The 16,462-nt window shown below is 41.8% G+C and overlaps 1 protein-coding gene across 1 annotated transcript; it reads left to right on the top strand.

Annotated features, from left to right (window-relative positions):
• Positions 1-682: 682 nt before the first annotated feature.
• On the top strand, positions 683-1,477 carry LOC137631294 (uncharacterized). Its single transcript, XM_068363075.1, has one exon. The coding sequence runs from the start codon at positions 683-685 to the stop codon at positions 1,475-1,477; it is 795 nt and encodes a 264-aa protein (XP_068219176.1).
• Positions 1,478-16,462: the final 14,985 nt, after the last annotated feature.

Below are 16,462 nucleotides of genomic sequence, written 5' to 3'. Positions count from 1 at the left end.
GAAAAGGGAGCAGATACTACTCTCCTTTGGTGACACGAAAAGGAAGCAGTCTCTACTATCCTTTAATGACAAAAAAAGGGAGCAATCTCTACTATCCTTTGGTGACACGAAAAGGGAGCAGTCACTACTATTCTTTGGTGACACGAAAAGGAAGCAGTCTCTACTATCCTTTAATGACATAAAAAGGGAGCAGTCTCTACTATCCTTTTTGTGACAAGAAAAGGGAGCAGACTCTTCTATTCTGTGGTGACACAAAAAGGAAGTAGTTTCTTCTCTCCTTTGGTGACATGAAAAGGGAGTAATCTCTACTATCCTTTAGTGACATGAAAAGGGAGCAGTTACTACTATCCTTAAGCGACATGAAAAGGAAGCAGTCTTTACTATCCTTTAGTGACATGAAAAGGGAGCAGTCTCTACTATTCTTTGGTGACATGAAAAGGAAGCAGTCCCTACTATCCTTTAGTGACATGAAAAGGAAGCAGTTTCTACGATCCTTTAGTGACATGAAAAGGGAGCAGTCTCTACTATCCTTTGGTGACATGAAAAGGAAGCAGTCTCTTCTATTCTGTGGTGACACAAAAGGAAGCAGTTTCTACTATCCTTTGGTGGCATGAAAAGGGAGCAATCTCTAATAACCTTTAGTGACATGAAAAGGGAGCAGTTACTACTATCCTTTAGCGACATGAAAAGGAAGCAGTCTCTACTATTCTTCAGTGACATGAAAAGGGAGCAGTCTCTACTATTCTTTGGTGACATGAAAAGGAAGCAGTCCCTACTATCCTTTAGTGACATGAAAAGGAAGCAGTTTCTACGATCCTTTAGTGACACGAAAAGGGAGCAGTTTCTACTATCCTTGGGTGACATGAAAAGGGAGCAATCTCTACTATCCTTTAGTGACATGAAAAGGGAGCAGTTACTACTATCCTTTAGTGACATAAAAAGGGAGCAGTCTCTACTATTCTTTGGTGACATGAAAAGGAAGCAGTCCCTACTATCCTTTAGTGACATGAAAAAGAAGCAGTTTCTACGATCCTTTAGTGACAAGAAAAGGGAGCAATCTCTACTATCCTTTGGTGACATGAGAAGGGAGCAATCTCTACTCTCCTTTAGTGACATGAAAGGGGAGCAGTTACTACTATCCTTTAGCGACATGAAAAGGAAGCAGTCTCCACTATCCTTTAGTGACATGAAAAGGGAGCAGTCACTACTATTCTTTGGTGACATGAAAAGGAGGCAGTCCGTACTATCCTTTAGTGACATGAAAAGGAAGCAGTTTCTACGATCCTTTAGTGACATAAAAAGGGAGCAGTTACTACTATCCTTAAGCGACATGAAAAGGAAGCAGTCTTTACTATCCTTTAGTGACATGAAAAGGGAGCAGTCTCTACTATCCTTTGGTGACATGAAAAGAAAGCAGTCTCTTCTATTCTGTGGTGACACAAAAGGAAGCAGTTTCTACTATCCTTTGGTGACATGAAAAGGGAGCAATGTCTACTATCCTTTAGTGACATGAAAAGGGAGCAGTTACTACTATCCTTTAGCGATATGAAAAGGAAGCAGTCTTTACTATTCTTTGGTGACATGAAAAGGAAGCAGTCTCTACTATCTTTTCGTGACATGAAAAGGGAGCAGTCACTACTATCCTTTGGTGACACAAAAAGGAAGCAGCCTCTAATATCCTTTAGTGACATGAAAAGGAACCAGTTTCTTCTATTCTGTGTTGACATGAAAAGGGAGCAGTCATTACTATCCTTTGGTGACACAAAAAGGGAGCAATCTCTACTATCCTTTAATGACATAAAAGGGAGCAGTCACTACTATCCTTTGGTGACACGAAAAGGGAGCAATCTCTACTATCCTTTAATGACATAAAAGGGAGCAGTCTCTACTAACCTTTTTGTGATATGAAAAGGGAACAGTTACTACTATCCTTTGTTGACACGAAAAGGAAGCAGTCTCTACTAACCTTTGGTGACAAGAAAAGGGAGCAGTCACTACTATCCTTTGGTGACACGAAAAGGAAGCAGTCTCTACTATCCTTTAATGACATGAAAAGGGAGCAGTCTCTACTAACCTTTTTGTGACAAGAAAAGGGAGCAGTCACTACTATCCTTTGTTGACACAAAAAGGAAGCAGTCTCTAAAATCCTTCGGTGACATGAAAAGGGAGCATTCACTACTATCCTTTAATGAAATGGAAAGGAAGCAGTCTCTACTATCCTTTGGTGACATGAAAAGGGAGCATTCACTACTATCTTTTAATGACATGAAAAGGAAGCAGTCTCTACTATTCTGTGGGACACGAAAAGGAAGTAGTTTCTACTATCCTTAAATGACATGAAAAGGGAGCAGTCTCTAATAACCTTTTTGTGACATGAAAAGGGAACAGTCACTACCATCATTTGGTGACACGAAAAGGAAGCAGTCTCTACTATCCGTTGGTGACTTGAATAGGGAGCAGTCTCTACTATCCTTTTTGTGACATGAAAAGGGAGCAGTCACTACTATCCTTTGGTGACACTAAAAGGAAGCAGTCTCTACTATCCTTTGGTGACATGAAAAGGAAGCAGTCTCTTCTATTCTGTGGTGACACAAAAAGGAAGCAGTTTCTACTATCCTTTGGTGACATGAAAAGGGAGCAATCTCTACTATCCTTTAGTGACATGAAAAGGGAGCAGTTACTACTATCCTTTAGCGACATGAAAAGGAAGCAGTCTCTACTATCCTTTAGTGACATGAAAAGGGAGCCGACTCTGCTATTCTTTGGTGACATGAAAAGGAAGCAGTCCCTACTATCCTTTAGTGACATGAAAAGGAAGCAGTTTCTACGATCCTTTAGTGACATGAAAAGGGAGCAGTCTCTACTATCCTTTGGTGACATGAAAAGGAAGCAGTCTCTTCTATTCTGTGGTGACACAAAAGGAAGCAGTTTCTACTATCCTTTGGTGACATAAAAAGGGAGCAATCTCTACTATCCTTTAGTTACATGAAAAGGGAGCGGTTACTACTATCCTTTAGCGACATGAAAAGGAAGCAGTGTCTACTATCCTTTAGTGACATGAAAAGGGAGCAGTCTCTACTATTCTTTGGTGACATGAAAAGGGAGCAATCTCTACTATCCTTTGGTGACATGAAAAGGAAGCAGTCACTACTATCCTTTGGTGACACAAAAAGGAAGCAGTCTCTACTATCCTTTAATGACATGAAAAGGGAGCAGTCTCTACTATCCTTTTTGTGACAAGAAAAGGGAGCAGTCACTACTATCCTTTGGTGACATGAAAAGGGAGCAATCTCTACTATCCTTTTTGTGACAAGAAAAGGGAGCAGTCTCTACTATCCTTTGGTGACATGAAAAGGGAGCAATCTCTACTATCCTTTGGTGACATGAAAAGGAAGCAGTCATTACTATCCTTTGGTGACACGAAAAGGAAGCAGTCTCTGATATCCTTTAATGACATGAAAAGGGAGCAGTCTCTACTATCCTTTTTGTGACAAGAAAAGGGAGCAGTCACTACTATCCTTTGGTGACACTAAAAGGCTGCAGTCTCTACTATCATTTGGTGACATGAAAAGGAAGCAGTCTCTTCTATTCTGTGGTGACACAAAAGGTAGCAGTTTCTGATATCCTTTAATGACATGAAAAGGGAGCAGTCTCTACTATCCTTTTTGTGACAAGAAAAGGGAGCAGTCACTACTATCCTTTGGTGACAAGAAAAGGGAGCAGTCTCTACTATCCTTTGGTGACATGAAAAGGGAGCAATCTCTACTATCCTTTGGTGACATGAAAAGGAAGCAGTCATTACTATCCTTTGGTGACACGAAAAGGAAGCAGTCTCTGATATCCTTTAATGACATGAAAAGGGAGCAGTCTCTACTATCCTTTGGTGACATGAAAAGGGAGCAATCTCTACTATCCTTTGGTGACATGAAAAGGAAGCAGTCATTACTATCCTTTGGTGACACGAAAAGGAAGCAGTCTCTGATATCCTTTAATGACATGAAAAGGGAGCAGTCTCTACTATCCTTTTTGTGACAAGAAAAGGGAGCAGTCACTACTATCCTTTGGTGACACTAAAAGGCTGCAGTCTCTACTATCCTTTGGTGACATGAAAAGGGAGCAATCTGTACTATCCTTTAGTGACATGAAAAGGGAGCCGACTCTACTATTCTTTGGTGACATGAAAAGGAAGCAGTCCCTACTATCCCTTAGTGACATGAAAAGGAAGCAGTTTCTACTATTCTTTGGTGACATGAAAAGGAAGCAGTCTCTTCTATTCTGTGGTGACACAAAAGGAAGCAGTTTCTACTATCCTTTGGTGACATAAAAAGGGAGCAATCTCTACTATCCTTTAGTGACATGAAAAGGGAGCAGTTACTACTATCCTTTAGTGACATGAAAAGGGAGCAGTTTCTACTATTCTTTGGTGACATGAAAAGGAACCAGTCTCTACTATCATTTGGTGACATGAAAAGGGAGCAGTCTCTACTATCCTTTCGTGACATGAAAAGGGAGCAATCACTACTATCCTTTGGTGACACGAAAAGGAAGCAGCCTCTAATATCCTTTAGTGACATGAAAAGGAACCAGTTTCTTCTATTTTGTGGTGACATGAAAAGGGAACAGTCACTACTATCCTTTAGTGACATGAAAAGGGAGCAATCTCTACTAATGTTTGGTGACATAAAAAGGTAACAGTCTCTACTATCCTTTGGTGATATGAAAAGGGAGCAGTATCCACTAACCTTTGGTGATATGAAAAGGGAGCAATCTCTACTATCCTTTGGTGACATAAAAAGGGAGCAGTTTCTACTATCCTTTGGTTACATGAAAATGTAGCAGTCTCTACTAACCTTTGGTGACATAAAAAGGGAGCAGTCTTAATAACCTTTGGTGACATGAAAAGGGAGCAGTCTCTACTATCCTTTGATGGCATGAAAAGGGAGCAATCTTTAATAACCTTTGGTGACATGAAAAGGGAGCAGTCTCCCCTATAATTTGGGACATGAAAAGGCTGCAGTGTCTACTAACCTTTGGTGACATGAAAAGGGAGCAGTCTCTACTATCCTTTGGTGACATGAAAAGGGAACAGTCTCTACTAACCTTTGGTGATATGAAAAGGGACCAGTCTCTACTAACATTTGGTGACATGAAAAGGGAGTAGTCTCTCTATCCTTTGGTGACATGAAAAGGCTGCAGTGTCTACTAACCTTTGGTGACATGAAAAGGGAGCAGTCTCTACTATCCTTTAGTGACATGAAAAGGGAACAGTTTCTACTAACTTTTGGTGACATGAAAAGGGAGCAGTTTCTACTAACATTTGGTGACATGAAAAGGGAGCAGTCTCTACTATCCTTTGTGACATGAAAAGGGAGCAGTCACTTCTATCCTTTGGTGACATGAAAAGGCTGCACTCTCTACTAAACTTTGGTGACATGAAAAGGGAGCAGTCTCTTCTATCCTTTGGTGACATGAAAAGGCTGCACTCTCTACTAACCTTTGGTGACATGAAAAGGGGGCAGTTTATACTAATATTTGGTGACATGAAAAGAGCAGTCTCTTCTATCCTTTGGTGACATGAAAAGGCTGCACTCTCTACTAACATTTGGTGACATGAAAAGAGAGCAGTCTCTTCTATCCTTTGGTGACATGAAAAGGCTGCACTCTCTACTAATCTTTGGTGACATGAAAAGGGGGCAGTTTCTACTAACATTTGGTGACATGAAAAGGGAGCATTCTCTTCTTTTTTGGTGACATGAAAAGACTGTAATGTCTACTAACCTTTGGTGACATGAAAAGGGAGCAGTCTCTACTATCCGTTGGTGACATGAAAAGGGAACAGTCTCTATTAACCTTTGGTGACATGAAAAGGGACAGTCTCTACTATCCTTTGGTGACATGAAAAGGGAGCAGTCTCTACTAACTTTTGGTGACATGAAAAGGGAAAAGTCTCTACTAACCTTTGGTGACATGAAAAGGGAGCAGTCTCTACTATCCTTTGGTGACATGAAAAGGGAGCAGTCTCTACTAACCTTTGGTGACATGAAAGGGAGTAGTCTCTACTAACCTTTGGTGACATGAAAAGGGAGCAGTCTTACTATCCTTTGGTGACATGAAAAGGGAGCAGTCTCTACTAACCTTTGGTGACATGAACAGGGAGCAGTCTCTGCTATCCTTTGGTGACATAAAAACTGAGCAGTCTCTGCAATCCTTTGGTTACACAAAAAGGTAGCAGTCTCTACTAACCTTTGGTGACATGAACAGGGAGCAGTCTCTGCTATCCTTTGGTGACATAAAAACTGAGCAGTCTCTGCAATCCTTTGGTTACACAAAAAGGTAGCAGTCTCTACTAACCTTTGGTGACATGAACAGGGAGCAGTCTCTGCTATCCTTTGGTGACATAAAAACTGAGCAGTCTCTGCAATCCTTTGGTTACACAAAAAGGTAGCAGTCTCTACTATTTTTGGTGACATGAAAAAGAAGCAGTCTCTACTACCTTTTTGTGATAAGAAAAGGGAACAGTCACTACTATCCTTTGTTGACACGAAAAGGAAGCAGTCTCTACTAATCCTTGGTGACACGAAAGGGAGCATTCACTACTATCCTTTGGTGATACGAAAAGGAAGCAGTCTCTACTATCCTTTGGTGACATGAAAAGGAAACAGTTTCTACTATCCTTTGGTGACATGAAAAGGGAGCAGTCTCTACTATCCTTTAGTGACATGAAAAGGGAGCAGTTACTACTATCCTTTAGTGACATGAAAAGGGAGCAGTCTCTACTATCCTTTGGTGACAAGAAAAAGGAGCAGTCACTACTATCCTTTAGTGACATGAAAAGGAAGCAGTCTCTACTATCCTTTCAGTGACATGAAAAGGGAGCAGTCTCTACTACCCTTTCGTGACATGAAAAGGCTGCAGTCACTACTATCCTTTGGTGACACGAAAAGGAAGCAGTCTCTACTATCCTTTATTGACATGAAAAGGAACCAGTTTTTTTTTTCTATTCTGTGGTACATGATAAGGGAGCATTCCCTACAATCCTTTAGTGACATGAAAAGGGAGCAGTCTCTACTAACCTTTGGTGACATGAAAAGGGAACAGTCTCTACTATCCTTTGGTGACATGAAAAGGGAGCAGTCTTTACGAACCTTTGGTGACATGAAAAGGGGGCAATTTCTACTATCTTTTGGTGACATAAAAAGGGAGCAGTTTCTACTATCCTTTGGTGACATGAAAAGGGAGCAGTTTCTACTAACCTTTGGTGACATGAAAAGGGAGCAGTCTTTACTAACCTTTGGTGACATGAAAAGGGAGCAGTCTCTACTATCCTTTGATGGCATGAAAAGGGAGCAGTCTTTACTAACCTTAGGTGACATGGAAAGGGAGCAGTCTCCCCTATACTTTGGTGACATGAAAAGGGAGCAGTGTCTACTAGCCTTTAGTGACATGAAAAGGGAACAGTCTCTACTATCCTTTGGTGACATGAAAAGGGAACAGTCTCTACTACCTTTGGTGACATGAAAAGGGAACAGTCTCTACTAACCTTTAGTGACATGAAAAGGGAACAGTCTTTACTAACCTTTGGTGACATGAAAAGGGAGCAGTCTCTTACTATCCTTTGGTGACATGAAAAGGGAGCAGTCTTTACTATCCTTTGATGGACATGAAAAGGGACCAGTCTCTACTATCCTTTGATGGCATGAAAAGGGAGCAGTCTTTACTAACCTTTGGTGACATGAAAAGGGAGCAGTCTCTACTATCCTTTGGTGACATGAAAAGGGACCAGTCTCTACTATCCTTTGATGGCATGAAAAGGGAGCAGTCTTTACTAACCTTTGGTGACATGAAAAGGGACCAGTCTCTACTATCCTTTGATGGCATGAAAAGGGACCAGTCTTACTATCCTTTGATGGCATGAAAAGGGAGCAGTCTTTACTATCCTTTGGTGACATGAAAAGGGACCAGTCTCTACTATCCTTTGGTGACATGAAAAGGGACCAGTCTCTACTATCCTTTGATGGCATGAAAAGGGAGCAGTCTTTACTATCCTTTGGTGACATGAAAAGGGACCAGTCTCTACTATCCTTTGATGGCATGAAAAGGGAGCAGTCTTTACTAACCTTTAGGTGACATGAAAAGGGACCAGTCTTTACTATCCTTTGATGGCATGAAAAGGGAGCAGTCTTTACTATCCTTTGGTGACATGAAAAGGGACCAGTCTTTACTATATTTTGATGGCATGAAAAGGGACCAGTCTTTACTATCCTTTGATGGCATGAAAAGGGACAGTCTCTTCTATCCTTTGGTGACATGAAAAGGGAGCAGTCTTTACTATCCTTTGATGGCATGAAAAGGGACCAGTCTTTACTATCCTTTGATGGCATGAAAAGGGACAGTCTCTTCTATCCTTTGGTGACATGAAAAGGGAGCAGTCTCTACTATCCTTTGGCGACATGAAAAGGGAGCAGTCTCTTCTATCCTTTGGTGACATGAAAAGGGAGCAGTCTCTTCTATCCTTTGGTGACATGAAAAGGGAGCAGTCTCTACTATCCTTTGGCGACATGAAAAGGGAGCAGTCTCTTCTATCCTTTGGTGACATGAAAAGGGAACAGTCTCTTCTATCCTTGGTGACATGAAAAGGGAGCAGTCTCTACTATCCTTTGGCGACATGAAAAGGGAGCAGTCTCTTCTATCCTTTGGTGACATGAAAAGGGAACAGTCTCTTCTATCCTTTGGTGACATGAAAAGGGAACAGTCTCTTCTATCCTTTGGTGACATGAAAAGGGAGCAGTCTCTTCTATCCTTTGTGACATGAAAAGGGAGCAGTCTCATCTATCCTTTGGTGACATGAAAAGGGAACAGTCTCTTCTATCCTTTGGTGACATGAAAAGGGAGCAGTCTCTACTAACCTTTGGTGACATGAAAAGGGAGCAGTCTCACTATCCTTTGGTGACATGAAAAGGGAGCAGTCTTTACTAACCTTTGGTGACATGAAAAGGGAACAGTCTCTACTATCCTTTGGTGACATGAAAAGGGAGCAGTCTCTTACTATCCTTTGGTGACATGAAAAGGGAGCAGTGTCTACTAACCTTTAGTGACATGAAAAGGGAACAGTCTCTACTATCCTTTGGTGACATGAAAAGGGACAGTCTCTACTAATCCTTTGGTGACATGAAAAGGGAGCAGTCTCTACTAACCTTTAGTGACATGAAAAGGGAACAGTCTCTACTATCCTTTGGTGACATGAAAAGGGACAGTCTCTACTATCCTTTGGTGACATGAAAAGGGAACAGTCTTTACTAACCTTTAGGTGACATGAAAAGGGAACAGTCTCTACTAACCTTTGGTGACATGAAAAGGGACCAGTCTCTACTATCCTTTGGTGACATGAAAAGGGAACAGTCTCTTACTACCTTTGGTGACATGAAAAGGGAGCAGTCTCTACTACCTTTGGTGACATGAAAAGGGAGCAGTCTCTACTATCCTTTGATGACATGAAAAGGGAAAAGTCTCTACTATCCTTTGGTGACATGAAAAGGGACAGTCTCTACTACCTTTGGTGACATGAAAAGGGAGCAGTCTCTACTAACCTTTAGTGACATGAAAAGGGAACAGTCTCTACTACCTTTGGTGACATGAAAAGGGACAGTCTCTACTAACCTTTGGTGACATGAAAAGGGACAGTCTCTACTAACCTTTAGTGACATGAAAAGGGAGCAGTCTCTACTAACCTTTGGTGACATGAAAAGGGACAGTCTCTACTAACCTTTGTGACATGAAAAGGGAGCAGTCTCTACTAACCTTTGGTGACATGAAAAGGGAGCAGTCTCTACTATCCTTTGGTGACATGAAAAGGGAACAGTCTCTACTAACCTTTGGTGACATGAAAAGGGAACAGTGTCTACTAACCTTTGGTGACATGAAAAGGGAGCAGTCTCTACTATCCTTTGGTGACATGAAAAGGGAACAGTCTCTACTAACCTTTGGTGACATGAAAAGGAGAGCAGTCTCTACTATCCTTTGGTGACATGAAAAGGGAACAGTCTCTACTATCCTTTGGTGACATGAAAAGGGAACAGTCTCTACTATCCTTTGGTGACATGAAAAGGGAACAGTCTCTACTAACCTTTGGTGACATGAAAAGGGACAGTCTTCTATCCTTTGGTGACATGAAAAGGGAGCAGTCTCTACTAACCTTTGTGACATGAAAAGGGAACAGTCTCTACTATCCTTTGGTGACATGAAAAGGGAGCAGTCTCTACTACCTTTGGTGACATGAAAAGGGAACAGTCTCTACTATCCTTTGGTGACATGAAAAGGGAACAGTCTCTACTAACCTTTAGGTGACATGAAAAGGGAGCAGTCTCTACTATCCTTTGGTGACATGAAAAGGGACAGTCTCTACTATCCTTTGGTGACATGAAAAGGGAACAGTCTCTTACTATCCTTTGGTGACATGAAAAGGGAACAGTCTCTACTAACCTTTGGTGACATGAAAAGGGACAGTCTCTACTATCCTTTGTGACATGAAAAGGGAACAGTCTCTACTATCCTTTGGTGACATGAAAAGGGAACAGTCTCTACTAACCTTTGGTGACATGAAAAGGGAACAGTCTCTACTAACCTTTGGTGACATGAAAAGGGAACAGTCTTTACTAACCTTTGGTGACATGAAAAGGGACAGTCTCTACTATCCTTTGGTGACATGAAAAGGGACAGTCTCTACTAACCTTTGGTGACATGAAAAGGGAACAGTCTCTACTAACCTTTGGTGACATGAAAAGGGAGCAGTCTCTACTATCCTTTGGTGACATGAAAAGGGAACAGTCTCTTACTATCCTTTGGTGACATGAAAAGGGAGCAGTCTCTACTAACCTTTGGTGACATGAAAAGGGAGCAGTCTCTACTCCTTTGTGACATGAAAAGGGAACAGTCTCTACTATCCTTTGGTGACATGAAAAGGGAACAGTCTCTACTATCCTTTGGTGACATGAAAAGGGACAGTCTCTACTATCCTTTGGTGACATGAAAAGGGACAGTCTCTACTATCCTTTGGTGACATGAAAAGGGAAGCAGTCTCTACTATCCTTTGGTGACATGAAAAGGGAGCAGTCTCTTCTATCCTTTGGTGACATGAAAAGGGAACAGTCTCTACTATCCTTTGGTGACATGAAAAGGGAACAGTCTCTACTATCCTTTGGTGACATGAAAAGGGAACAGTCTCTACTATCCTTTGGTGACATGAAAAGGAAGCAGTCTCTTATCCTTTGGTGACATGAAAAGGGAGCAGTCTCTACTATCCTTTGGTGACATGAAAAGGGAACAGTCTCTACTATCCTTTGGTGACATGAAAAGGGAACAGTCTCTACTAACCTTTGGTGACATGAAAAGGGAGCAGTCTTCTATCCTTTGGTGACATGAAAAGGGAGCAGTCTCTACTATCCTTTAGTGACATGAAAAGGGAACAGTCTCTACTATCCTTTGGTGACATGAAAAGGGAAGCAGTCTCTACTACCTTTGGTGACATGAAAAGGGACAGTCTCTACTATCCTTTGGTGACATGAAAAGGGAACAGTCTCTACTATCCTTTGGTGACATGAAAAGGGAGCAGTCTCTACTATCCTTTGGTGACATGAAAAGGGAGCAGTCTCTACTATCCTTTGGTGACATGAAAAGGGAACAGTCTCTACTATCCTTTGGTGACATGAAAAGGGAACAGTCTCTACTAACCTTTGGTGACATGAAAAGGGACAGTCTCTACTATCCTTTGGTGACATGAAAAGGGAACAGTCTCTACTATCCTTTGGTGACATGAAAAGGGAACAGTCTCTACTAACCTTTGGTGACATGAAAAGGGAGCAGTCTCTACTAACCTTTATGGTGACATGAAAAGGGAACAGTCTTACTAACCTTTGGTGACATGAAAAGGGAACAGTCTCTACTATCCTTTGGTGACATGAAAAGGGAACAGTCTCTACTAACCTTTGGTGACATGAAAAGGGACAGTCTCTACTAACCTTTGGTGACATGAAAAGGGAGCAGTCTCTTCTATCCTTTGGTGACATGAAAAGGGAGCAGTCTCTTACTAACCTTTGGTGACATGAAAAGGGACAGTCTCTACTAACCTTTGGTGACATGAAAAGGGAGCAGTCTCTACTCCTTTGGTGACATGAAAAGGGAGCAGTCTTTACTAACCTTTGGTGACATGAAAAGGGAGCAGTCTCTACTAACCTTTAGTGACATGAAAAGGGAGCAGTCTCTACTAACCTTTGGTGACATGAAAAGGGAGCAGTCTCTACTAACCTTTGTGACATGAAAAGGGAGCAGTCTTTACTAACCTTTAGGTGACATGAAAAGGGAGCAGTCTCTACTAACCTTTGGTGACATGAAAAGGGAGCAGTCTTCTATCCTTTGGTGACATGAAAAGGGAGCAGTGTCTACTAACCTTTAGTGACATGAAAAGGGAACAGTCTCTACTATCCTTTGGTGACATGAAAAGGGAACAGTCTCTACTAACCTTTGGTGACATGAAAAGGGAGCAGTCTCTACTATCCTTTGGTGACATGAAAAGGGAACAGTCTCTACTAACTTTGGTGACATGAAAAGGGACAGTCTCTACTATCCTTTGGTGACATGAAAAGGGAACAGTCTCTACTAACTTTGGTGACATGAAAAGGGAGCAGTCTCTATACTTTGGTGACATGAAAAGGGAACAGTCTCTACTAACCTTTGGTGACATGAAAAGGGAGCAGTCTCTACTACTTTGGTGACATGAAAAGGGAGCAGTCTACTAACCTTTGGTGACATGAAAAGGGAGCAGTCTCTACTATCCTTTGGTGACATGAAAAGGGAAGCAGTCTCTACTATCCTTTGGTGACATGAAAAGGGAGCAGTCTCTACTATCCTTTGGTGACATGAAAAGGGAGCAGTCTCTACTATCCTTTGGTGACATGAAAAGGAGAGCAGTCTCTACTATCCTTTGGTGACATGAAAAGGGAGCAGTCTCTACTATCCTTTGGTGACATGAAAAGGGAGCAGTCTCTACTATCCTTTGGTGACATGAAAAGGGAGCAGTCTCTACTATCCTTTGGTGACATGAAAAGGGAGCAGTTCTACTATCCTTTAGTGACATGAAAAGGAAGCAGTCTCTACTATCCTTTAGTGACATGAAAAGGGAGCAGTCTCTACTATCCTTTGGTGACATGAAAAGGAAGCAGTTCCTACTATCCTTTAGTGACATGAAAAGGGAAGCAGTCCTACTATCCTTTAGTGACATGAAAAGGGAGCAGTCTCTACTATCCTTTGGTGACAGAAAAGGAGCAGTCACTACTATCCTTTAGTGACATGAAAAGGGAAGCAGTCTCTACTATCCTTTGGTGACATGAAAAGGGAGCAGTCTCTACTATCCTTTAGTGACATGAAAAGGAGCAGTCTCTACTATCCTTTGGTGACATGAAAAGGGAGCAGTCTCTACTATCCTTTAGTGACATGAAAAGGACCAGTTCTACTATCCTTTGGTGACATGAAAAGGGAGCAGTCTCTACTATCCTTTGGTGACATGAAAAGGGAACAGTCTCTACTATCCTTTGGTGACATGAAAAGGGAGCAGTCTTTACTAATCCTTTGGTGACATGAAAAGGGCAGTTCTACTATCCTTTGGTGACATGAAAAGGGAAGCAGTCTTCTACTATCCTTTGGTGACATGAAAAGGGAGCAGTTTCTACTAACCTTTGGTGACATGAAAAGGGAGCAGTCTTTACTAACCTTTGGTGACATGAAAAGGGAGCAGTCTCTACTATCCTTTGATGGACATGAAAAGGGAGCAGTCTTTACTATCCTTTGGTGACATGAAAAGGGAGCAGTCTCTACTATCCTTTGGTGACATGAAAAGGGAAGCAGTCTCTACTAACCTTTGGTGACATGAAAAGGGAACAGTCTCTACTATCCTTTGGTGACATGAAAAGGGAGCAGTCTCTACTAACCTTTGGTGACATGAAAAGGGAGCAGTCTTACTAACCTTTGGTGACATGAAAAGGGAGCAGTCTACTATACTTTGGTGACATGAAAAGGGAGCAGTCTCTACTAATCCTTTAGTGACATGAAAAGGGAACAGTCTCTATAACCTTTAGTGACATGAAAAGGGAACAGTCTTTACTAACCTTTGGTGACATGAAAAGGGAGCAGTTTCTACTAACCTTTGGTGACATGAAAAGGGAGCAGTCTTTACTAACCTTTGGTGACATGAAAAGGGAGCAGTCTCTACTATCCTTTGGTGACATGAAAAGGGAGCAGTCTTACTATCCTTTGGTGACATGAAAAGGGAGCAGTCTCTACTAACCTTTGGTGACATGAAAAGGGAGCAGTCTCTACTATCCTTTGGTGACATGAAAAGGGAACAGTCTCTACTAACCTTTGGTGACATGAAAAGGGAACAGTCTCTACTAACCTTTGGTGACATGAAAAGGGAACAGTCTCTACTAACCTTTAGTGACATGAAAAGGGAGCAGTCTTTACTAACCTTTGGTGACATGAAAAGGGAACAGTCTCTACTAACCTTTAGTGACATGAAAAGGGAGCAGTCTTTACTAACCTTTGGTGACATGAAAAGGGAACAGTCTCTACTAACCTTTAGTGACATGAAAAGGGAGCAGTCTCTACTATCCTTTGATGGCATGAAAAGGGAGCAGTCTTTACTAACCTTAGGTGACATGAAAAGGGAGCAGTCTCTACTATCCTTTGATGGTATGAAAAGGGAGCAGTCTTTACTAACCTTAGGTGACATGAAAAGGGAGCAGTCTCTACTATCCTTTGGTGACATGAAAAGGGAGCAGTCTCTTCTATCCTTTGGTGACATGAAAAGGGAGCAGTCTCTTCTATCCTTTGGTGACATGAAAAGGGAGCAGTCTCTACTATCCTTTGATGGCATGAAAAGGGAGCAGTCTTTACTAACCTTAGGTGACATGAAAAGGGAGCAGTCTCTACTATCCTTTGGTGACATGAAAAGGGAGCAGTCTCTTCTATCCTTTGGTGACATGAAAAGGGAACAGTCTCTTCTATCCTTTGGTGACATGAAAAGGGAACAGTCTCTACTAACCTTTGGTGACATGAAAAGGGACCAGTCTCTACTATCCTTTGATGGCATGAAAAGGGAACAGTCTCTACTAACATTGGGGACATGAAAAGGGAGCAGTCTCCCCTATACTTTGGTGACATGAAAAGGGAGCAGTGTCTACTAACCTTTAGTGACATGAAAAGGGAACAGTCTCTACTATCCTTTGGTGACATGAAAAGGGAACAGTCTCTACTAACCTTTGGTGACATGAAAAGGGAACAGTCTCTACTAACCTTTAGTGACATGAAAAGGGAGCAGTCTTTACTAACCTTTGGTGACATGAAAAGGGACCAGTCTCTACTATCCTTTGATGGCATGAAAAGGGAGCAGTCTCTACTATCCTTTGGTGACATGAAAAGGAGCAGTCTCTTCTATCCTTTGGTGACATGAAAAGGCTGCAGTGTCTACTAACCTTTGGTGACATGGAAAGGGAGCAGTCTTTACTATCCTTTAGTGACATGAAAAGGGAACAGTCTTCTATTCTTTGGTGACATTAAAAGAAAGCAGTCTCTTCTAACCTTTGGTGACATTAAAGGGGAGCAGTCTCTACTATCCTTTGCTGACATGAAAAGGGAGCAGTCGTCCACTAACCTTTGGTGACATGAAAAGGGAGCACTGTCTACTAACCTTTGGTGACATTAAAGGGGAGCAGTCTCTACTATCCTTTGGTGACATGAAAAGGGAGCAGTCGTCCACTAACCTTTGGTGACATGAAAAGGGAGCAGTCTCTACTAACCTTTGGTGACATGAAAAGGGAGCAGTCTCTACTCACATTTGGTGACATGAAAAGGGAGCAGTCTCTACTATCCTTTAGTGACATGAAAAGGGAGCAGTCTCTACTATCCTTTGTTGACATGAAAAGGGAGCAGTCTCTACTATCCTTTGGTGACATGAAAAGGGAACAGTCTCTACTATCCTTTGGTGATATGAAAAGGAAGCAGTCTCTTCCAACTTTTGGTGACATGAAAAGGGAGCAGTCTCTACTAACCTTTGGTGACATGAAAAGGGACCAGTCTCTACTATCCTTTGTTGACATGAAAAGGGAGCAGTCTCTACTATCCTTTGGTGACATGAAAAGGGAGCAGTCTCTACTCACATTTGGTGACATGAAAAGGGAGCAGTCTCTACTATCCTTTGGTGATATGAAAAGGGAGCATTCTCTACTATCTTTTGGTGACATGAAAAGGGAGCAGTCTCTACTATCCTTTGTTGACATGAAAAGGGAACCGTCTCTACTATCCTTTGGTGACATGAAAAGGAAGCAGTCTCTTCCAACTTTTGGTGACATGAAAAGGGAGCAGTCTCTACTAACCTTTGGTGACATGAAAAGGGATCAGTCTCTACTATCCTTTA

Source organism: Palaemon carinicauda, chromosome 39 (assembly GCF_036898095.1).
Source record: "Palaemon carinicauda isolate YSFRI2023 chromosome 39, ASM3689809v2, whole genome shotgun sequence".
In the NCBI taxonomy this organism is placed as follows: Eukaryota; Metazoa; Arthropoda; class Malacostraca; order Decapoda; family Palaemonidae; genus Palaemon; species Palaemon carinicauda.
The sequence above is the reverse complement of the archived record's forward strand: the minus strand, read 5'-3'. Positions and strand labels throughout refer to the sequence as shown.